General features: G+C 39.2%; 1 protein-coding gene across 1 annotated transcript in view; it reads left to right on the forward strand.

Moving 5' to 3' along the window:
• The window catches only part of LOC108708909 (phosphatidylinositol 4-phosphate 3-kinase C2 domain-containing subunit beta), a 212,392-nt gene that overhangs the window by 179,141 nt on the left and 8,611 nt on the right, over positions 1–24,640 (forward strand). Inside the window, exon 12 of the mRNA XM_041584723.1 lies at positions 6,981–7,087. Within this exon, the coding sequence (XP_041440657.1) occupies positions 6,981–7,087 (107 nt within the window). The remainder of the gene's footprint in view (positions 1–6,980; positions 7,088–24,640) is intronic.

The following is a 24,640-nucleotide window of genomic DNA, read 5'->3' on the forward strand; positions in this document are numbered from 1 at the left end:
AACTGACTTCCTGTCACATGCAACAGCTAAGGTAGCTACAGGTTCATAGGTTGAGAACACCAAACAGGAAAACTATAAATGACAGGGCCAGAACACCTACTAGAAATTATTCTCTTTTGGACCTTGTAATAAAAAATAATATCAAACTCATCTATAGCATTTGCATGGGTGAGCATTTAGGGAATAGTGATCATAATATATATACGTTGGTATATTCCCCTTGTAAGCAAGGAACGTTGTCACAAAACAAAACCTTTGTAGTTTGATAGTGTTGGAGTTGAGGTGGGAAAGAAATGACATGCTTTTAAGTCATTCAAGTTAGCTGGGACAGCTGAAACGTTTATCAGATACAAGGAGACCAATAAATCATGCAAAAAAAGCTATCAGACAAGCTAGAATTGAGAAGGATAATGGTATTGCAACAAGGAGTAAAAATAATCCAAATTATTTTTAAAATGTAAATAAAAATAAAGCAAGAAGTGGTGGGACTCTTAATATAGATGTATAACCAGGGGGGTCAGTTGGTTGATGAGAATGTCTGTCTACACAAATGATGAACTAGCTAATGAAGGTTTCCTTCATAATAGTCCTAATTTTTGTAATACAATAAACGATGCATGGTTTATGCAAGAAGCGATTCAAAGAATAGACAAAGGTCTGGCACTGGATGGTTGTCATCCCAGGGTACTAAACGAGTATAGCTCTGTGATTGCCAAACCTCTCTACTTAATTTTTCAGGATTCAATGAGGTCTGGCATGGTGCAGAGATTAGCGAATTTCTAATGTGGTGCCATTCTAGGCTGGTAATTCTGATGTTAGTGGTAGGAAAGCTTTTTTGAAGGGATATTAAAGAGAAGCTAACACCAAAAAACTTCTTTTAAAAAAATTAATCTTCATTTGAAGTTACCTATAGGTCATGCTGACTGTTTTCTCCTTAAAGTTTTTTCTCACTTAATAAATCCACTCTTCAGTTCTGCACCCGACTGTCTGGCAGCTCGACACTTTAAGGGATAAGCTATTTGACTTTATTGCAAATCATAATACTGTGAGTTTGTGCCAGCATGGTTTTATGCATAATAGATCTTACCAGACAAATTTAATTCCTTTTTATGAGGAGGTGAGCAGGGATATTGACTCTGGGATGGCAGTGTATGTGATCTACTTAGACTTTGCTAAAGCATTTGATACAGTACCACACAGGTTACAGGTTAAATTAAGGAAGGCTGGCTTGAAACATAGTATTTGTACTTGAATAAAGAATTAGTTAAAAGATAGATTACAAAGAGTGGTGGTAAATGGAACATTTTCTAACTGGACTAGTGTTGTTAGTGGCAGAGCCGCGCCAGGACAGGCAGGAACCCTAGGCAACCTGGCCAGCTGTGGCGCTGAAGGGGGGCACACATGCATGAATAGAAGCTTGCGTGCACAGACACTGGTGTGCATTCGTAAATTGACACTGGTGCTCATGCGTTAATTGATGCAGGTGTGCATGTGCGAATTGACGCTGGTGCGCACGCGCGAATTGAAGCTGGCATGCAAGCGTGAATTGCCGCACAAAAGAGCAAGAGGGAACCAATGCGGACAGTATAAACAAGAGAGAGGTGACTGGATTAGGGGTAAGAGCCAGATAAGGTACTCTGCCTACTCTGCCTACCCCTAGTTCTGGCCCTGGTTAGTGGAGCCGGGCTCTATCATTTGTCTTTTGCTTTCAACTTATTTATTAATGACCTGGGGGTGGGCATTTGTTATGTTTTGGGTAGCCGAGGATGAGGAGAGTATAACGGTGCTTTATTAGCAGGCTCTCATGCATCCATTACACAACAGTAACTTTCACTTTTAAGCTGTCAGGAAGTATGCACAGTATAAGTCTGGACACAGTGACATCTACAGGCCATTTGTATAAACACCACAGAAAGTACTTTTTCTATTTTTGCTGATGAAACTAAATTGTGCAGAACTTTAAGTTCCAAGCAGGATGCTGCCACTTTGCAGAGTGATTTTAATAAATTGGAAAACTTGGCAGAAAACTGGAAAATTAGGTCAATGTTGATAAATGCAAGGTTATGCACTTTGGCAAAAATAATATAAATGCAAGTTATACACTAAATGGCAATGTGTTGGGAATTTCCTTAACTGAGAAGGATAATAGTGTCATTCTGTGGCCACTAAGGCAAATAAAGTACTGTCTTGCATAAAAAAAACTCGAGGGGTGAAAACATAATTTTGCCTCTTTATAGGTCCCTGGTAAGGCCTCACCTGGAGTATGCAGTGCAGTTTTTCACAGTGAGGACAGTGATGTTGTGGAATGCCCTGCCCTGTGATGGCTGATACTGTTCATGCTTTTAAGAGTGGCTTGGATGATTTCTTGGACAAGCATAATATCCAAGGCTATTGTGATACTAAAATATATATTTAGTATAGATATGTGTATTTATAGATTATAGAGGGGTCAGTGTCAATGGACGTTGTCTTTTTTCAACCCAATTTAACTATGTAATTATGTAAGTTAAAAAAATTATCTGAAGGAAAACACAAAGAATGTGATTTATAAGACCAGAGTCCAGCATGCTGAAGTACCGTAATTAAAATGTATCAGATACTCTTTAGAAAAGTTGAGTCATCCAGAGAATTATTTTCTGGAAAAAAGGGTAATTTAAATTCTACCCAAGGAAGGCGACCAAGACTGACCTGAAAAACTGGATACCTATAACCTTGCTTAATACTGATTTTAAAATACTTTCCAAAATATTTGTACATATATGAAAGGAGTGTAACAAAAACTCACCCTGGTGGTCCAGTTAGCTAGCGGGGACGCCCGCCGCATGGTGCTTCCTCCTTTCCTGACTGTTTAGTTCTGCCTTAGGGCACACACGGCGTGCACTTACGTATCTTCTAGGCGCATTGACGTTGACCTGATGATGTCAGCACGCAATGGCACCAAATTCAAACCTATTTAAGGGGACTTTGGCTTATGTTCATTGCCCGTTGTTAGGTTCATCTTTTGAGAGTTCCTGGGTGCTATTCTGATTTATCCTGTATTCTGATTCCTGTTTTTGACCCTGCCTGCCTGACTTTCCTGATTTCTGTGATCCCGACCTTTGCCTGGTAAACCAACTATTCTGATATCTGTATTCTGACCCGTGCCTATCTTGACCATTCTGATTGAACTCCCGGCTTTGACCCTTGCCTGTCTGACTTCGCTTGGATTCTGACCGACCCGGCCTGTTTGACTACTGTTTTTACATCTGTTCCTTGAACTGTGACCTTCTGCCCAAAGACCTTGTTTTACGATCGTGCCCCTCTGCTCTTGCAGAACCCTTAGCTTAGCTCCTCTCTTTATAAGACCTGGTGGCATCCAATTAGCCGAGGGCTCCTCCCAAGGTGAAAGGCGGCTGTTAAAGGCAGAAATAAGAGCCGAGACCAGAGAGCCTAGCATTGGTTCTGGATTTTTGGTGCCGATCATGACAAGGAGGTTTTAGGCCAGGTCAACCATGCCAATCAAGTGTATTGTATCCCTGGGTGCACAATCTACCTAATAACTAATCATTTGGTATAAGAAAGACTGTAGACATCTTATGACAATTTTATCACTTGATTTTGAAAAGGCTTTTGACTGCATATACCTTGTGAATCTTTTTAATGTTAAAAAGAAAATGTGTATCCCTGAAGGTTATTTTATCAAGATCCTTTTATGATAACTGCATCTGAGTTTTTCTAAATAGTTTTATTAATGGCTGTTTTCACATAAAATGTGGTGCCAAACAAGGTTGTTATTTGTTCCCACTGCTTTTTGTCTGTGCCACTGAACTGATTTTATGTTCTATAAGGCATGACAAGAAGATTCTTGGAGTCCATGTACTAGGTGGTGGAGGGCTACAGGCAAAAGTGCCAGGGTATTTGGATGATACTGCGATATAATGTACAGAAGTCCAAAAAAGAGTGGTTCAAAGGACAGAACATATCTGTGATGGCACCCATCAGTGCTATCCCCATTTTCTCACCATATTTATTTTGACCTTAAAGGTAATTCAGAATAATCTTGATATTGGTGGTCTCCAAATTAGAAAAAGATAACACAACATTGATGCCTATGCAGATGATCTATCAAGATCATTATGATGATCTATCAAGATCATTATGATGATCTATTATTTTTTCTAAATAGCCCTGTCATTTCTATCCCCAACCTTAATAATGTACTGAAAGGATGGAAGATCAGCAATTTTAATATCAATTACACAAAATCTCATGCTCTTAAAAGATAAGTAAACCTTTAAAATAAACAGAACGTCAGAGCAGCCCTCATAGATGGAAGGGTGATGTTTGTGTTTTGGTAGGCTAAGTCTAATGTTACTTCAATAGTTTCTTCATCAGCGATTTTCCACTGACAGAGAAACAGCTGATTCACTCCCATATCATAAACATTAGCAAAAGTTGAAATTCACCAGTCCGAGCACACAGGGAGGATTTTTGTCTAAAAATACAATAACAATTTGAAATCTGTCCCATACGTGGTCTAACTTAAGTGCTACTAACTGATGCTCCCACAGACTGCCTGATTAAAGGAGAAACAAACCTGTAACATAAAAAATCCTACCCCCTACCCTTTGTAGACCCCCCTATCTCCTACCCCCCAGCCTAGGTGGTACCCGAGGCAAATGCCACTTATTTTAAAGGTTTACTTATCCTTTAATATCTCTTTATCACAGAATTTCCCTTATAAATGGGGAAATCACCTATCTCGGTATTAAACTGACCCGAGACTACACATCTTGGGGAAATGGGAATTGTCTAGCGATATATAAAAATATAGAAGCCAACCTAAAAAAATTGAAAAAACAACCTCTTATGGTTTGGTAGAATGAATCTCATTAAAACGATTGTTCTTCCCAAACGACTATATTTGTTTCAGACTCTTCCTGTACGCTACCCAATTAACTGGTTGTCAGGATTCATAACTAAATTTCTCTGGCTAGGTAAACCACCTAGGTTAGGGGTGAAAATTTTTAAAAACCTAAAAGATTTGGAGGGGTGGCTTTACCAGATTGCAAAAAATATTATTATGCAGCTATCCTCAACTGGATAGTGGACTGGTCACATGATTTAGATGAAATGGGAGCATTTTAGACACTGGCTAATGAATGACCACCTTCAAATCATACATCAGCTCAGCCACTTTTATCAAGAAAGTGGCGGTAACCATAAATTCAATTGCATTTTCACACACTTTGAGAAACTATTCCCTGCCTCAATTCCCCCAAAACATTTGATAACCATTATTTTTAGTAACCTTTTTGGGTACAAATGAGCCTCTGACCCTCCTCTTTGTTAAATCTTGGATGAAAGATTTAAATCAGACTGTATAGTGAGCTATTCTTTATCTGAAAGATATCTGATATCTGAACTGGGGGAAAGGGATGGCGGGGCTCATTTATTAACGCAGCGCAGCGCTAAAAAGAGCGCAGTGGCCTTACATTTGCCCAGCGCATGCGAGTATTTAATAATGTAGTGCACGATACCTTAACAGTGCAATTTGTGCGCTAATGTAGACACAGACAGGTGCGACGTGTGAAACTGCGTATCAGCTGTCGCAGTGCTTATAATAAATTGTGCGCACAGGAAGATACCGCAAAGGTAAGGATTAGTTGTGCTCATGTATGAATGCGCTGCTTTAATTAGTTGCGTCACATATTGCGCATATTGCGTTCACTTAGACGCATCTGCATTTGTTTCTGTGCTAATATTTGTTTGGTTGCAAAGGTGTTTAGCCTACCTGATACCCTTAAAGGAACCTTGGTCAATATAAACATGTTGGGTGGAAGGCGTGGTTAATATGCACTTTACAGGGGTTGTTCATCTTTGAGTTAACTTTGAGTTAACAAACATCCCCACCAACAGCAGCACCATTGTATTTGCCAGAACCCAGTTTAGCAGTGTGGCTCTGCACACATATATAAAATTCTCTTTTAAGCAACATGAAACGCAAAAATGTGAATATACTAGCGCAGCTGGGCAGGAATGCGCATTTTGAAGAGCGTTACTATTACGCCACGAAGAGGCAGTCGTAAAAATTGTGGTGCTGTTGCCCGGGTGCAGTTTTGCACATATACAGACGCAAATCTGCGACGGCCGCAGTGCAAGCGCATTGTAGCCACGCCCACAGCCACGCCCCTAACAACCACGGCATTGTTTGCGACATAAATGCCCAATCTTTTGCGCAATGCGCATAAACAAAACCCTCGCAAAAGCTCTGTGTTATGCGCAATATCACGCAAATATATTAGCGATCACGCTTGTGATGGCGCAGACAATCTTTTGCGTCCACTTATGCGCTGCGTTGCTTTAATAAATGAGCCCCGGCTTGTTTATACAGAGGGTACTACTGATTTTTTTTTATTTTGTTGGTACTTTATAAAAACATGTTAATTACATAATGAATAAAGTATCCCCATTGTAAAATATATGGATAGTATAAGACTGTAAGTCACCAAGGAGTCCCATAAAAAAATAAAAGTATGAGTCTGAAGGCTGACCTTTAAAATATTCATATTTTGTAATAGGGGGTACTTTATTTATTATAATGCACAACTTTAAGTTAATTATGTGGCATAAATTATATCACTTAGCACCAATTATAACTGATGACATCACCACATCACCAAGCATATATAGATATAGATATATATATATAAATTATATTTATATATATATATATATATATAAATTATATTTATATATAAATATAATGATAAATTATATTTGTGTTTGTAGGGATCAAGGAAGTAATGTCTTATCAGATTTTACCTTATTTAGTGCAAGAAATAACCATACATATTTTCTAATTAGTAGGCAAAAAGTATGTTTTGCACAAACCATGTTTTAACAAAAAGTATTTGGTGCAAAGAGTTAAGCATTACAATTGTTTTTTTTATAAACACTGTATTTCTCTCCATTTATCATTTGTTTTGTTTAATTTGTAGATACCACATGGTCAGTAGCCAAAGGGGCAGTTGGAGGAGAGGTCAAACTCTCCATATCTTACAAGAATGAAAATCTTTTGATTATGGTGATGCACATCCGTGGCTTGGTAAATACTTGAATTTAAAACTTCTTTTGAAATAGAACTGATTTCTTATTGGATAGACTTGCTTGGGATACTTGGCTCAAGTCTAGCCACAAATGTATAAATATACTTTCTGTTCTTGCTTGGTTTTCCTCCAGGTACTCTGGTTTCTTCTACACTCCAAAAAAATACAGGACAGTTAATTAAATTGAGCATAGCATAAGTGAATGTTAAAAAATGTGATAAAAGAAATTTGTGTTTTGTTGGACTTTTGTTGCTTAACACAAACTGTTTTCTGTTGCCCTTTTACTGCTGCTGGGAAGCCTTTTTTGAGTTGAAAAATAAACAGACTGCTTTCCTTCAAGTCTGGAGAGTTCTGCATTTATGGTAAAACCCCCAAAATGTAACAACTGATGGAGAATGCGAGCAGGCATTATTGAAGGAAAAGTAATTTTTTTCTGAAAACTGACATTTCAAGAGACAGTAACCTATTTTCTCCAAGATATCGAAACTGTTGCATCAACTAGCAATGTCTACAGTAGAGCATGGCCAGGAAGCAGAAGGCTACCATGGCTTAGAAAAAAAGTCTGTAGGCACAACTATTCACAATGGAAACTCTCTGTAAGTGGAGTTACAAACACAGAAGTTTCAAACTAAAGGAGATTCAAACTAGGTCAAAAGTTTGGTCTAAACCAAACCTAATTTTTTTATTCCTATTTTTTTATCTGTAATTTGGATAATGAGTGTTAGCAATATTGAAGGTCTGCCATATGTATGCAGATTTGGAACAAGATTTGTTATGGTTGTGAGCAAATTGCCACTTTAGAGGCTCGTGTTATAGGGACCCCCAACCTTTTGAACCCGTGAGCAACAGTCAGGAGTAAAAGTAGTTGGGGAGCAACACTAGCATAAAAAATGTTCTTGGGGTGCCAAATAAGTGCTGTGATTGGCCATTTTGTAACCCCTATGTGGATTGTCAACCTACATTGAGGCTCTTTTGGCAGTGAACCTGGTTTTAATACAACCAAAACTTGCCTCCAAGTCTGAAAAATAAGCTTGTGCTTTGAGGCCACTGGGAGCAACATCCAAGTGGTTGGAGAGCAACATGTTGCTTACAAGCTACTGGTTTTGGATCACGGTGTTAGAGCAACAAATTGCAATAATGCAGTTGACAATCTTGATAGGAGTCTCTTGCTCAGTGAGCAGGATTTAGCAGGGCTTGATATTTTGGGGGGAGGAGAACAGCAGCAGGATGGTAAGGCAGTTAGCTGGGTGACAGTTAGAAAATCTAGTGTGGGCAAAAGGAAAAGGGAGGCTGCTCCAGGGGTTATACATCCCATCAGATTGACCAGATTGTGCGAAGAAGATGGGAGTGTGAATTCTGGATTGGCAGTTCTAGATGATAGGGAGGCCCCCTTACCTAGGTCACCTAGATTTATCTTTGGTTTATGTTACACACCAGCTTGTATAAGTGATGAGAATGATGCCCAGCTACCTTTACAAATAGAAGCAGCTTCACAACTAGGACAAGTTTTTATTATGGGTGACTTAAATTATCCAGAGATTAACTGGAGTAATGGGTTACCAAGTCATAAAAAGCTAGCGAGTTTGTAGATATGTTGATTTATATAAGACAGTAACTAAAACACTAAATTTTAGACATGTAAAGTTTTCCAGATAAGGGCATCTCTGTAACATGTTAACTGGAAAAGGCTGTTTGCAGGGTTAAACACAGAAGAAAAGTGGGATGTCTTCAAAATGCTGTTTAATAAATATACATGTTCAGAGCTGGGCCACACTGGCCAGGCGCCCTAGGCGACCTGGGCAGCCGGAGCGGGGGGTGAGTGCACGCATGCGCAAGTTGATGACGCCGTCGTGCATGTCTGTGTCAACGCCGGGACGCATGTGCATGTCAACGCCAGCGTGCAGCACACATGCGCAGAAGCGCCAATCAACGTGCGCACATGCGCAGAAGCCCCAATCATCGTTCGGGGAGTGAGGGGACCGTACATGGGGTAGGCGACAGAGCAGGTACGTGCCTGGCGCCCCCTCAGCTTTGCGCCCTAGGCACGTGCTTACTCTGCCTACCCCTAGTTCCGGCCCTGTACATGTTAGTATATTTCTCTTGTAAGCAAGGAACGTTGTTTATCTAAAATGTTTCTTAGGTATAAGGAGGCCAATAAATCATGCAAAAAAGCAGACAAGCTAAAATCAATATGGAAGAGTAAAATGAATCCAAAATAATATGTAAATAGTAAAAAAATTAAGGGTGGGGTCCTTTGTTGTAGTAATTCAACAAGAGATGCAAGGTTCATGCAAGGAAATTCAAAAGAGACTAGAACGGATGTTTAGATAAACCAAGGTCCAGGACCGGATAGTTCATCTTAGGGTACTAAAGGAGCTTAGCTCTGTGATTGTGTTGTTGAAGTTGATAAGAAAAGACGTGCTTTCAAGTTAGCTGGGACAGCTAAAATATTTCTGATGTATAAGGAGGCCAATAAATCATGCAAAAAGCAGACAAGCTAAAATCAAGATGCAAAAGGGTATTTCAGCGAGGAGTAAAAGACTAGAACATCTTTTTATAAACAAAGGTCCAGGACTGAATAGTATTCATTCTAGGGTAATAAATGATCTTAGCTCTGTGATTGACAAACCTCTTTACTTAATCTTTCAGTATTTATTGAGGTCTGGTATGTGCAGAGAGACTGGTGAATTGCTAATATGGTGCCATTATTCAAAAAGGGATCCCGTTCTCAGCCTCAAAACTATAGGCTCGTTAGACTGACATCAGTGATAGGAAAGCTTTTCAAAGGTGCATTAATGGGTAAGATACTTGACTTCATTGCAAATCATAATACATAAAATTCAGTTTGCAAATCATAAAAATCAGTTTGTGCCAGCATGGTTTTATGTGTAATAGATCTTGCCAGACTAATTTAATTTCTTTTCATGAAATGGTAAGCAGGAACCTTGGCTCTGGGATGACAGTGGATGTAATCGGCTTGGACTTTGCTAAGACTTTTGATACAGTACCACACAGAAGGTTGAATTAAGGAATAATGGCCTGAAACACAGTATTTGTACCTGGATAGAGAACTGGCTGACGGATCAATCACAAAAGAGTGGTTGTAAATGGAACATTTTCTAATTGGACCAGTGTTGTTAGTGGAGTACCGCAGGGCTCTGTACTTGGTCCTTTGCTTTTCAAGTTGTTTATTAATGATGGGAGGTGGGCACTGAAAAGTAGTGTTTCTAGTTTTGCTGATGATATTAAATTATGCAGAACTATAAGTTCCATCCAGGATGCTGCCACTTTGCAGAGTAATTGTACTAAATTGGAAAAATGTGCAGCAAATTGGAAAATGAGGTTCAATATTGATAGATGGTTTTACACTTTAGTCATACACTTTGGCAGAAATAATATAAATGCAAGTTAATACACTTAATGGCAGCTTGTTGGGGGTTTCCTTAATTGAATCTAGGGTTTTTTGTAGATAACAAGTTGTATAATTCCAGCCACTGTCATTCTGTGACTACTAAAAGAAATAAAGTGCTGCCTTTCATCTGTAATATCTATCTGGCCAATGTAAAATATTCAAACTGTGATTCTAACTGCTGATTACATTAGGCAAAATAAATCATTGATTTTTGTGGTTTTATTGGATTTTAATGATTTAATTGCATTTCGCACTGCTATATATCCATTTGGGGATTTACTCAAAGAAACTGGAACCAAGGAGAAAGGTCAGGTTTGGTCAGAAAAGGTGGTACTTACAACTGGAAACAGTAAACAATTTTTTGAAATATCTAAAATTGTAAAGAGATTTTTGCCTATCCTTTATGGTGACAAACACTTCTTTAAAGAGTTGAGCCTGGGGATTAATATTGTCCCCAAAGGGGCTCCCACTTTAAAGCACATGTTATCACACAGCCTCTTCAGAATGGAATCTAAGAAACGAGATATGGGGCCACTTATGTCCATGGGTAGTTACAAATGTGGTAGTCGCAGATGTATTACCTGTGGACATATGAAAGTGTCTAAGAAATTGGTTGTACCGGTAGAAAACTGAAAGAAAGAGCGAGAGAACATATGAGTCAGATTAGGAACCCCCAAGAAGTAGAAAAAAGTAATATTATTAGGCACTTTGCAATGTGTAGTGGAGGGGATATAAATCAGTTCTCCATTCAAGGGATAGAGAGGGTAAGATTAGGAGTGAGAGGAGGGGACCACCAGGAGCTCTTAGAAAGGAGAGAAGTATACTGGATTTTTCACCTGAGAACGCGTTTGCCATTAGGGCTTGATTATGAGTTTGATGTGACATGTTACCCCTAAATGTATAAAAACAGTAAAAAAATATACCTACCCCATAGCATATATAAACAGAATGTAACTTAGAACAGTTTGATGATAATGAAGTATGTGTAAAGTTATAGCTTAACTAGATTTTTTAAGAGTTGGACATATATACTACTAATGTAGTTGTGCAATAATCAATTTTAGAGATTGTGATGTTAATTGATAATTTGAATATAATGTACAACTTAAGACTATTATGTATAACTTAAGGGAAATGGTACAAATACCCTGCATAGGCACTATGGGTTAAAAAATACAAAGGAAGTACCATATATACTTGCGTATAAGCGGACCCGAGTATAAACCGAGGTACCTAATTTTACCTACGAAACTGGGAAAACTTATTGACTCGAGTATAAGCCTAGTCACAACTACAGCCCTGTCTCCCAGCAGCGCACATTCCGCCAAAGCGACCCCCCAGCGATCAACCAGACTTCTTTGCAAAGTTGATGGTGACAGAGAATTGCCAAACGGATTACTGTGTGCATTGTCCCACTGTCTCACTACCATGTGCAGAGGGTGCTGTATGATATTGCCATCGCTGTTAATCTTTCGTATAACCAACAGAGGGCGCTGTGTTATATTGCCATCACTGTTAATCCTTTATATAACCAACAGAGGGCGCTGTGTGATATTGCAGTCACTGTTATTTTTTCATATAACCAACAGAGGGCGCACTTTTATTCTTTCATATAACCAACAGAGCTCGCTGTGTGATATTGCAGTGACTGTTATTCTTTCATATAACCAACAGAGGGCGCTGTGTGATATTGCAGTCACTGTTAATCTTTCAAATAACCAACAGAGGGAGCACTGTTATTCTTTTATATAACCAACAGAGGGTGCTGTGTGATATTGCAGTCACTGTTATTCTTTCATATAACCAACAGATGGCACTGTGTGATATTGCAGTCACTGTTTTTTTTTCATATAACCAACAGAGGGTGCACTGTTATTCTTTCATATAACCAACAGAGGGCTCTGTGTGATATTGCAGTCTCTCCCCAAGCAAACTCTTGGTATAGGAATGATTAAAAGTGACTGCAATCTCAGCTACTGCCCACTGACTCGAGTATAAGCCGAGGTAGACTTTTTCAGCACATTTTGGTGAAATTTTGCTGGAAAACTCGGCTTATACTCTAGTATATACGGGAAGGCTAATTGCCTGTGACTTTCGATTGGTTTTAAATAAAAATGGGGTGTGATCACCTGGATTTAAATTCTGTACTTGATTTTTCACTGGCAGACACACCTATGACTAAGTGCCAGAGGGTACGAAACGTGTAAGGTGGGCCATGTGGGGTCAGTATGTACCGAAAACTTTTTAATGTGATTATAAATGACTTGTTTTTACCTTTACCTTTGGGACATATATCTTTTTGATATAATTTTTTTGCATTTTGATTGCCTTTTTAACTGGGGCGGGTCCCTCTGGCTTTGTCAGGGATTTACGGAAATCATTAATATCGACTCCCGACCTACAAATAATAAGGAAATATTGTAGCACGCAAAGGACGGCATGACATTTTTTAGGCCACACCCATATAGGGAGACATGCCCCAAGCAAACCATTCCCCAATTTACAGACACACCCTGAGTAAATATATAAATTAATGCAGCAGGACATAGAGCAGGATGGCACAGTGGCAATAACATGTATAATTCCTCCAGAATTCACAGCAGAATAGCACAGTGGCAATTCCATAAATAAATACCCCAGAAGGCATATCAGGATGGCACAGAGACAACTTCATGTATAAATAGCCACAGAATGTTTAGCAGGATGGCATAGTAGCTATTCCATGAATATATACCCCCAGTGCAGTAGAAGAGGGATATTCTTCCACTGTAAAGATCACTGGTAAGGCTTCATCTAGAATAGAACAGTTTTGCTCTCGAGTCCTCAAACAGAGAAGGGCAACTAAGCTGGTAAAAGGTATGGAAAACTTTAGCTATGAGTTGGAGTTCTTCACGCTGGAGCAGAGGCATATAAGGGGTGATATTATAACCATCTATAAATATATAAGGGGATCATATAATAATATATAATATATAAGGGGATCATATAATAATCTCTCTAATGCTTTATTTACCAGTATGTCTTTCTAGCTGACACAAGAGCACCCATTCTGATTACAAGAAAGGAGGTTCTGTCTAAACATTTGGAAGGGTTTTACTCTGAGGGAAATTGTGGAGGCTTCAAATGTTGTTTTTTTTGCCTTCCTCTGGATCAACTAGCTGTAGGCAGGTTATAAATAGACTGAATAGGTTAAAACTTATGGGCGTGTGTCTTTTTTCAACCTAACTTACTATTTAACTATAGTCGGAGGTCTCTGCAGGAGATAAAGGATAAGTGATCATATCTCATGTCTCCTTTGAGATTCTGACTATTAGATGGGTACTTACAGACGTTTAAGTCTAACACATGCACATCAAGATTTGTAGAAAATTAAGCTGTAGAATGTTCTTTCTAAGCTGGAGGAGGTTAAAAGTGCGCAAATATAAGTGCGCAAATATAGTGTAAAATCCTTTTTTTTATCATATAAAAACCAATTGGTTACACTCACATTTCAGTAGTTAAAATAGGCATATTGTCTCTTTTCCATGCAAATCCGTGCTGCTGCAAGTCTTCCCAGTAGTTTGTTTTTAGGTTCCGACCCGCGTTTCCTTCACGCTCCACAGTATAAGGACATCTCTGAACCATATTAAGTGGGAATTGCTTTTTACAGGGTTAAACACAAAAATGGGAAATCTTTAAAATGCTGCTTAATAAATATACATGTCAGTATATTCTCCTTGTAAGCAAGGAATATCATTGCAAAGCAAAACCTTTTTGGTTCAATAGAAGTGTTGATGTTGAGGTGGGTAATAAAAGAGCTTTGAAGGCTTTCAAGTTAGCTGAGACTGCTGAAACATTTATAAGGTACAAGGAGGCCAATAAATCATGCAAAAAAGCAGGCAACCTAAAATTGATATGGAAAAGGATGTTCCAGCAAGCAGTAAAAAGAATCCAAAATTATTTTTTAAATATGCAAATAGTAAAAAAATTAAGCAGGAAGGGATGGGACCCTTAATATCAGAGGTGGGTCAGGTGGAGAACAAAAAGAAGATGAGATTCTGAACTCGTATTTTTCATCTGTCTACACAAATGAGGAACCCGTTAATAAAGGTTTCCTTCTTAATAGTCCTAATTCTAGTAATACAACTAATGATGCGTGGTTCACACATGCAGAAATTCAAAAGAGACTAGAACATCTTAAGATAAACAAAGGACTAGGGCCGGATGGTATTCACCCAGGGTACTTAGCGAGCTTACAAAGAAAACAAAGGGCACCGCTCTAAAACTCACATTCCCGTAGCTGCTCCCCCACGAAAGTCCGGGTGCTCTGTCCACAGCGTCCCCACTGTCCACACAAAGTCCACAACCAAAGTAAAGGACAGCACTCCAGGAAAGAGCCAGGTTTATTGCAGGGTCCTGCGGATAACAATCGCCTTACGCGTTTTGGGAACAGATCCCTTAATCATAGGCTTACATAATCAGAAGTGCATGTGTGTTATATACAGAAAGGATGTGGCGACCCCTACTGGGCCCCATATCACTTAACAGTTAAGACACCATTTATTTATTCTATAAAAACATTCAGTGTTCTGGATGAAATAAAATAAAACTCAATAAAATCAATTAAAGCTCTGCAGAACATAGGGGAGGGATGGATTTTTTCCAAATGTGCATATATTCGGGTCTCAGATTCAGTGGGTTAGCCTAGGATCTACTTCTGTCCTCTATTTAGTATGATCAATATAAATATGTGATATCATGTCTCGATTTTAAACCCTTGGGTATTCTCGTGTCCAACTTAAAGGGCACCTAGCAAAAATCAAACACATATTAACAATCTGACCAGTACAAGCTAAACACATTTAATCAAACTACATATATAGTTTTTTGAAAAAACTGCAGGTTTTAAAAAAATCCCTTACTTCGTCCAATAGGTTCTTTCACTGAGGGAAGGCCATACTGAGACTATAACAGAGCAAATTTCAGGAGCATGCTCAGATTGTAACTCTGCTTTGAGTATTCTACCCAGAATGCCTTGTTTTAGTAAACTCCTCCACTAGAAGTATCAGGAGATTTCCCTATCTTGTCCCCTGCTGGTGATGTTATTATGCAAATGAAGGACACACACTAACTTCCAGCAGGTGGCAGCACTACTGAACAGCAGCTAACACAGAGGTTTGGCTGATTTGAAAATAGCTTAGAAGGGTTGATAAGCAACCAAGGAATTTCAACTGAGCATGTGCGAGATTTCAGAGCTACAGTTGGCTGGGAAGATATAAGTAGGAGGAGCCAGTGAAATCCAAGATGCCTGCCTCAGCTAGAACTACAGTGGAGATGGGCGAGATCTGGCAGAAGTGAGCTGATCATTTACATTATACAAACAATTCTAACTGTTTTAAAAATTGGTTTTCTTGAACTTTCACATAGTGTATTTACTTAGGAAATGATTTTGGTCATGATTGGTGCCCTTTAAGGATCCAAAATGCCTCCCTTAAATTTATGGAGCGTATTTGGTCACCGCCTCTGAAAGACAACCTCACCTGTTCTATAACCTTCACAATCAGGTCTTGGGTACCTCTACGGGAACATTGGGAGAAATGTCTGCCTATCAGGGACCCCTCGTCCTTCTTTTCAATTGCCCTTATGTGCTCCCTTATCCTTTCTTTTAGGCAATGGGTCGTGCATCCCACATATTGTTTGCCACAGCTTTTACATTCCAGTAAATATATCACCCTTTTCGTGTTACAATTATAGTATGCATACTTTTGATATGTCTTTCCTGTAACACTTGACTTAAAATTTGGCCCCGTGGATAGAACTGTACAAGTCTTGCAAGTAACAGCCCCACATTTGTAAGTTCCTTTTAATGATAACCAGCTCTCCCTGGGGTTTGTTGAAGCTGTAGTTACTAGGCTTGGTGCTAACATCCTCCCAAGGGTAGGGGCATTTTTAAAACATATTTAATGTAGATCGAGGACAAAATCCCAGATAGCCTAACGTCGTTCTGAAGTACAGGCAGGTGTCTTCTAATAATGCCGCAGATTTTGTCATATTCCTCACTATATTCTGTGGTAAAATAAATTTGATCCTGCCCTGTTGGTTCAGCTCTCTTTATTCTATCGTTAGAGGACAAATATTTCTTATCCTTGCTATGTAGCCTGCCTGCCCTGTCGCAAGATGCCCTGACCAACTCATGGGAATAGCCCCTCCTCTGTAGTCTATCTCCTAACAATCTTGATTGCTCTTTAAATGTATCATCCTGACTGCAATTCCTCCTATATCTAACAAATTGGCTATAGGGGATACTCCGTATGGTGTGTTTAGGGTGGCAACTGTTGGCTCTTAGTATAGTATTCCCTGCCGTCGGCTTCCTATAAATATTGGACTCAATATGGCCGTGTGGCTATTGCCTTTTAGACTGAGATCTAGAAAACTGATCTCCACTCTGTTGGATTCTAGCGTGAAACTCAAATTGAATTTGTTGTTATTTAAATATGTGTGAAACCTTTCTATCGTGTCTTGTGACCCACCCCCAAATAAATAAGAGGTCGTCAATATAGCGACCATACCAAATAATGTGCTTTTGAAAGGGGTTTTCACATCCAAAATCGTGGGACCGCTCCCACCAACCCATGTATAGGTTGGCATATGGGCATATTCTGGGCAGTGTCATTCTGTGGCTACTAAAGCAAATAAAGTTCTGTCTTGCATAAAAAAGGGCATTAACTCAAAGGATGAAAACATAATTATGCCTCTTTATAGGTCCCTGGTAAGGTCTCATCTGGAGTATGCAGTGCAGTTTTGGACTCCAGTCCTTAAGGGGGATATAAATGAGCTGGAGAGAGTAAAGAGACGTGCAACTAAATTGGTTAGAGGTGTGAAAGACTTAAATTATGAGGGTAGACTGTCAAGGTTGGGGTTGTTTTCTCTGGAAAAAAGGCGCTTGCGAGGGGACATGATTACACTTTACAAGTACATTAGAGGACATTATAGACAAATAGCAGGGGACCTTTTTACCAATAAAGTGGATCACCGTACCAGAGGCCACCCCTTTAGACTAGAAGAAAAGAACTTTCATTTGAAGCAACGTAGGGGGTTCTTCACAGTCAGGACAGTGAGGTTGTGGAATGCACTGCTGGGTGATGTTGTGATGGCTGATTCAGTTTATGCCTTTAAGAATGGCTTGGATGGTTTTTTGGACAGACATAATATCAAAGGCTATTGTGATACTAAGCTCTATAGTTAGTATAGGTATGGGTATATAGAATTTAATTAAAAGTAGAGAAGGGTGTGTGTATGGATGCTGGGTTTTCATTTGGAGGGGTTGAACTTGATGGACTTTGTCTTTTTTCAACCCAATTTAACTATGTAACTATGTAACTATATGAGGGGGCAAATATCGATATACACAGAATGTATTTACCTTATAAATAACTTATGATACACTAGAAAGAGCATTAAGTGATATGGGGCCCAGCAGGGATCGCCACATCCTTTCTGTATATAACACACATGCACTACTGATTATGTAAGCCTATGATTAAGGGATCTGTTCCCGAAACACCTAAGGCGATTGTTATTCGCAGGACCCTGCAATAAACCTGCCTCTTTCTTGGAGTGCCGTACTTAGCGAGCTTAGCTCTGTGATTGCCAAACCTCTTTACTTAATTTTTCAGGATTAATTGAGGTCTGGCTTGGTGCAGAGAGACTGGCAATTTGGTGCCGCTATTCAAAAAGGGAGTTTGTGCGTGCATGGTTTTATGCGTAATAGATCTTGCCAGACTAACTTAATTTATTTTTATGAGAAGGTGAGCAGGGACTCTGATCCTAGATGGTAGTGGATGTGATTTACTTAAACTTTGCTAAAAGTAGATACAGTGCCACACAGAAGGTTACTGGTTAAATTAAGGAATGTTGGCCTGGAACATAGTATTTATACCTGGATAGAGAACTGGCTAAAAGATAGATTCCAAAGAATGGTGGTAAATGGAACATTTTTTAATTGGACAAGTGTTGTTCTTAAACTTGTTTATTAATGACCTGGAGGTGGGCATTGAAAGTACTGTTTCTATTTTTGCTGATGATACAAAATTGTACAGTCTCCAGTCCTAAAGAGGGATATACAGTAAATGAGCTGGAGAGAGAGTTCAGAGACTTGCAACTAAACTGATTAGAGGGATGGATTAAATTATAAGAGTAGACTGGCAAGGTTGGGGTTGTTTTCTCTGGAAAAAAGTCACCATGATTACACTTTACAAGTACATTAGAGGCCATTATAGACAAATAGCAGGGGATCTTTTTACCCATAAAGGGGATCACCGCACCAAAAGACACCCCTTCAGACTAAAAGAAAAGAACTTTCATTTGAAGCAGCATAGGTGGTTCTTCACAGTGAGGACAGTGAGGTTGAGGAATGTACTGCCGAATGTACTGATGGCTGATGGCTGATTTTGTTAATGCTTTTAAGAGTGGCTTGAATGATTTCTTGGACAGACATAATATCAAAGGCTATTGTGATACTAAATTCTATAGTTAGTATAAATATGGTTATATATAATTTATGTTAAGGTATGGAGGGGTGTGTGTATAGATGCTGGGTTTCATTTGGAGGGGTTGAACATGGTGGACTTTGTCTTTTTTCAACCCAATTTAACTATGTAACTATGTAACAACATCTGGGGGTATGGTTCCAGAGAGGAGATTGATGGGGCAGTCATAGGGGTGGTGAGAAGGGAGGAATTCAGCTTACTCTTTGCAAAAAACATCAGAGAACTCCCTATAGACAGCTGGTAAGGAAAAATCTGGTTGGCTGACCAGTCAATGGAAGGATTATGTAGGAAAACCCAGGGTAACCCCAACACCACAGGAGCAGAAGGGCAATTAATAAGATGATTTTTCCTTATGCAGAGTTCTGACTGTCAAAGGAAATTCCCCAAAGGAAATGATTTCATACATTAATTGTCATCAATCTCCAGGACCCACAAGGGGGTAGACAAGGGAAATAGGGGAATACCAAGATGCTTGGTGAAAGCAGAGTCCATAAAATTCCCTGCAGCCTGTAGTTTAGAAAGGCCTGTATGTTGACAGTCTTGGAGGTCAGCCAAATCAGTAATAGGAGGAGGAATCGATCAGAGTTGTTTTGGGGAGAAGTTTCAGTGCCACCCAGCTAAGACTCCCCAATCTTACCAAGGCACTAGAGTTCCCTGCTTCAAGGGGCAGTTTGGGTTTTGCTGTCGAAGTATAAACACAATCCAGTGGAGTGTCTCCAGAGTTTCTCTTGCTCAGAGAGATGTGCCCTACTAATTTTCATAGGGTCCTAAGAGGGCGTAACTGGGGGTTAAGAGGCAGGGATGTGAAGGAGAGGTCTTTGGAACTGTATAGGCTGGAATTTTTGTCACGCTCTTTGACTGCTTGATGTTCCCTAAGTCGGGTGTCCACCTTGATAGCAGGGGCAATCAGGTCTTCCAGCTGCTCTGGGAGATCTCTAGACACCAAGTCATCTTTAAGTTTACTTGACAGGCCTTAATAGAAGTGTTGGGTCTGGACCTCGGTGTCAGTCTATCCCAATGATTGCAGCCAATGCCCTTTTCAAAGTTTCAATCAGAGAAGGAAGTTCAAGCACAGAATACAGAAGCATTCGGTAGCTCGGAGAGAACTTTGTCCCAGCTGACCATTACACAAATATTTATCACTTATCATATCATATCAAAATCATTGTCTTACAAACATTTTAGCTGTTATATTCTGCAAAAAACTGCATCTTATAAAATCATTACTGTTATATGAAAATATATGCATTGCATTTGATATATCAAAAGGAAAGAAATAAAACAGGTGAAAGGTCCTTTAGGTCCTAAGGTGGGCTACCAGATAGATCAGGACTCAACAGATGACAGCCACATAAGCATAATTTTTCCAGTGATTTTTCACCACCAGGGTTCTGAAATCAATAGCATACTCACTAGCACTGCAATTTAGCAACACACCCGGGTGCATCAAAAACTGTTCAGAAGGACTGGAGGAAAGCCTTAGCATCGTAGGTTAAGGGAGAGTTCTTGCCCATGCCAGAGCTTTACCTTCCAACTTGGAGATTACGTACCCCACCTTGGCCAGCTCGAAAACATACTGCATGGGTTGAAACTCAAACTGGATAAGACATTGGTTCACAAAACCTCTGCAGGCCTGAGAGTGCCCATTAGGACGAAAAGGAGGTGGTAAAATATAGGGGTTCATTAGCTGTTGTAGAAGCTGGAGAAGGTGGCACTCCTGAGGCAGGGTTCCCAATGACTGGTGAATCAGAAAGCATCAAGGTAGAGAAGAGCCTCAAGAACTTGCCCAATGCAAGTTTGATGATCTTCATAGGCCTCCGTGTGAGTCATCAAACCCCCAAAGAGTTCTTTCTACATCAGGCAGAGCTTCCTCTATATGGCCCATGGCTCGAAAATACTGTCAGGGCCACACGACTCAATAAGCAAAGAATTCTGGACCAAGGAGGAAGCACTAGGTATAAAGTCCAGTACGAGGTAGCCACGGGTCAAGAAGGATCATAGGCGTGTTTCAGGCAAAGATTCAAAGGCAGGCGGCATCAGTCATGGTCAGGAACAAAGTGGAGGGTCAGAAGTCCAGTAAACAATTAGCAAAGAATTAAGAAACACCCAAGAATGCTAACAAGTGCGAGTTATTTTAGGGCATTGAATCCGTGTCTTGGTGTTCCTTTTATTGTGAATTTTCACACTGTTTTCAGTGTAATGTCGTCAGTGTGTGTCCCTGTGTGTGTCTACGAAGTGGAATACTCCACAATGGAGTGGTCTGATACAAACAAGGTCTTGAGCTGTATTAAATGGAGCATAGAGTCGCTGGAGGAGGTTGTTATTCCTTTACTGTACAGAGTGCTGGTAAGGATCCATCTACAGTATGCCATACAATTTTTGTTTGAAACCTCAAACAGGACATTATTGAATTAGAGAAGGTCCAGAAATAAAGGTATAGAAAATCTAAGCTATGAGGAAAGACTGGTGATCATATAATAATCTCTAATGCTTTATTTACCAGTAGGTCCATTTCAATTAGAAAAAAGGAGGTTCCATCTATATCCAGAAGGGGTTTTTACAATGAGAGCTGTAAAGATGTGGAATTCTCTCCCTGAATCAGTCATACTGGCTGATACATTTAATAGCTTTTGATAGCTTTAAGAAGGGTTTTTTGGATTTTTAGCAAGTGAAGGAATACAGGGTTATAAAAGAAAGCTCATAGTACAAGTTGATCCAGGGGCTGGTCCAATTGGAGAGGAGAGGCTTCAAATTGATATAAAATAAAATTGACTCTGGAGAACCGCATCAAATTCTGTGTTTATTCCATCACAACATGTTTCAGATAAACATATCCTTCATCAGGCTACAAATTGGGTTTTTACCTTCTTCTGGATCAACTAGCAGTTAGACACATTATATATAAACTTTAAAGGTTGAACTTGATGGTACTATTTTACAACTTTTTATTTCAACTCATTTAAGAACCTACTAGGGATGTCTTTAAATGTTAATTTACACTTAATAAATACACATCAGTATACTGCCCTTGTAAGCAAAGAATGTCGTTGCAAAGCATAACCTCATTGGTTGGTATCTTATTTGTGTAGACAGAAGAACAATAACTATTCAGAATTTATGCTTTTTCTCTGTTCTCATCAACTAAATATTTACATATTTAAAAAAATAAATTCTTTTTACTTCTTCCCGCAGTACCCATTTCCATCTCTATTTTAGCTTGTCTGAAAGCTTTTTTGTATTATTTATTTGACTCCTTGTAGCTAATGAATGTTTCAGCTATTCCAGCTAACTTGAATGCCTTAAAAACACGTCTTTTATTATCAACCTCAACATCAACAATTCTATTGAATCACTAACCACAAATGTGTTTCTTCTTGATATAGACATTATAGACAAAAGGATGTATTATAAAGTTAAGTCTAATACAGCCTCTGGGGGCTCCTTTTGCCTAGATTATAGGGCAGATTTATTAAGGGTTGAATTGAAAATTCAAATTTGAATTTCCAAATTTCCCAAAACTCTCAAATTGGAATTGTGAATTATCCAAACTCGATTCGAGTTTTAATTCTAATTTCGAGATTTATCATACTCTGACCCTTTAAGAACTAGAATTTGCCTTTTATCCGGCCCCAAACCTTTTCGATCAACACAAGTCTGGTGGAATTCCAAAATTGTAGGCCTTGAGCAAGATAACTGGGATGAAGCAACAGAACACATATACACTGGCCTGATATCGTTGAAAGACAAACTAATACAATATAAAATTATGCATCATATTTACATAACTCCCACACGACTCAAACTAATGGGCCGGATCCCCTGCGACTCCTGTCCCAGGTGTCACCAACAAGCTGCGGATTTCTTCCATCTAATCTGGGAATGCCACTACATATTGAGCTTTTGGACACAAGTCGTAAACTATCTATCAGATAATCTTGACTTCCCGAGAATAATTTCACCTACAGTTTGCCTTTTGGGGGTCCTAGAAGAGATAATCCCGGCTAAATATACTCGAATCTCTTTTCGTATCCTACTCTTTTATGCAAAAAAAACTGTAGCCCTACACTGGATGGGTAACCTCTCACCCTCTCTCAATGCTTGGATACAACTGGTTAACAAAGCAGTACCCCTCTATAAACTCACCTACGAAGTTAGGGGAACACCAGCAAAATTTGATAAAATTTGGGGCTTGTGGAATGACATTGACCCGACCCCTCTATAGCACGTCTTAACTGAATCCATCTCCTATTCTGGAATCCTTCATGGTTTGTTCTCCTACCTATCCTCGAGGGTCCCAACCTAGCCTTCGGATGTAAAGTTCACCACCCCTCCTAGTGAGTTTGATAGTGTCCATCTCAACTTCTCAATAACTGTATTGTGTTATGCTTGGTGATAGCCTGTGCCATGTTTTCTTCCTGCCTAACTTCTACAGTTTAGTCTGCGAGTGTACTTATTTGTTGTATGTATGATTGTTGTGTGTGTTTAAAATAAGAAATAAAACTTACCTTTAAAAAAAAAAAAGAACTAGAATTTGACTATTCACTACCTAAAACCTGGCAAGCTCATGTTTAAGTCAATGGGAGAGGTCCAGGAATCAATTTGGACATGTTAGTAGCCCTCCTGAGTAGCCTTTCGGAGAAAAAACTTGAATCGAGTTTAGTCGAATTTGATTTGATTCGAGTTTTCGAGTCAGTAAAATTTGTGAGAGTTTTAGATATTCGATAACCTTTGATAAATGTACCTCAGTCTTTTAAAATTACACATAGTGATGAGTAAATATGTCCTGTTTTGGTTGATGTAATTTTGCAAAACTGCATAAAAATTTGTGAAACAGTGAAAAATTTGTGAAAGGGATTTGTCACAAATATTTTGCTGCGCGTTATTCTTTAGCAAACAACATTAGAGTCTATGGCCATTTTGGCACCTTGTTTCTGCTTTAGAGCTACCAATAAAAGTTGGGAGGGTATCACATGTATTTTTCACTTCTGCACACGTGCCCTACATTGCTAGAGGACATCATATCCACCAGGCTACAACTGCTTTTTCAATAGAAAAATAGGCTCCCATGTTGCCAATTTCTTAAAAATATGCCTGTGATGTTAGACATATGACTGGTCCACTTGTAATGGTATCTACTACTACACTTAGGGGTAAATTTATCAAAGAGTGAAGTTCCGCCACTAGAGTGAAATTCCGCAGCTCTCAATTCATTTCTATGGGATTTTGAAAGGCGTATTTATCAATGGGTGAAAGTGAAACTCCACCCTTTGATAAATACGCCTATAAAAATCCCATAGAAATGAATGGAGAGTGGCGGAATTTCACTCTAGTGGCGGAACTTCACTATTAACTTTACTCTATGATAAATATACCCCCTTAGTATCTGTTGCTGTTTAACCAAAAAGCACCATCTATAGTTTATATATTACTACTAGCTTACAAACACAGGCATAGCTAATAATAAATCTGACCACCAACAAATAATATCTTGGTGCATTGTATCCCACATTAAAATGAATAAACCTTAAATTTATGTGTACTGTATATCCTTATATAGCGGGATGGCTCAGGTGCCTATGGTTGATGTGGAAGGAGAGCGGAAGGATAAAATC

This window comes from Xenopus laevis, chromosome 2S (genome assembly GCF_017654675.1).
Source record: "Xenopus laevis strain J_2021 chromosome 2S, Xenopus_laevis_v10.1, whole genome shotgun sequence".
Lineage (NCBI taxonomy): Eukaryota > Metazoa > Chordata > Amphibia > Anura > Pipidae > Xenopus > Xenopus laevis.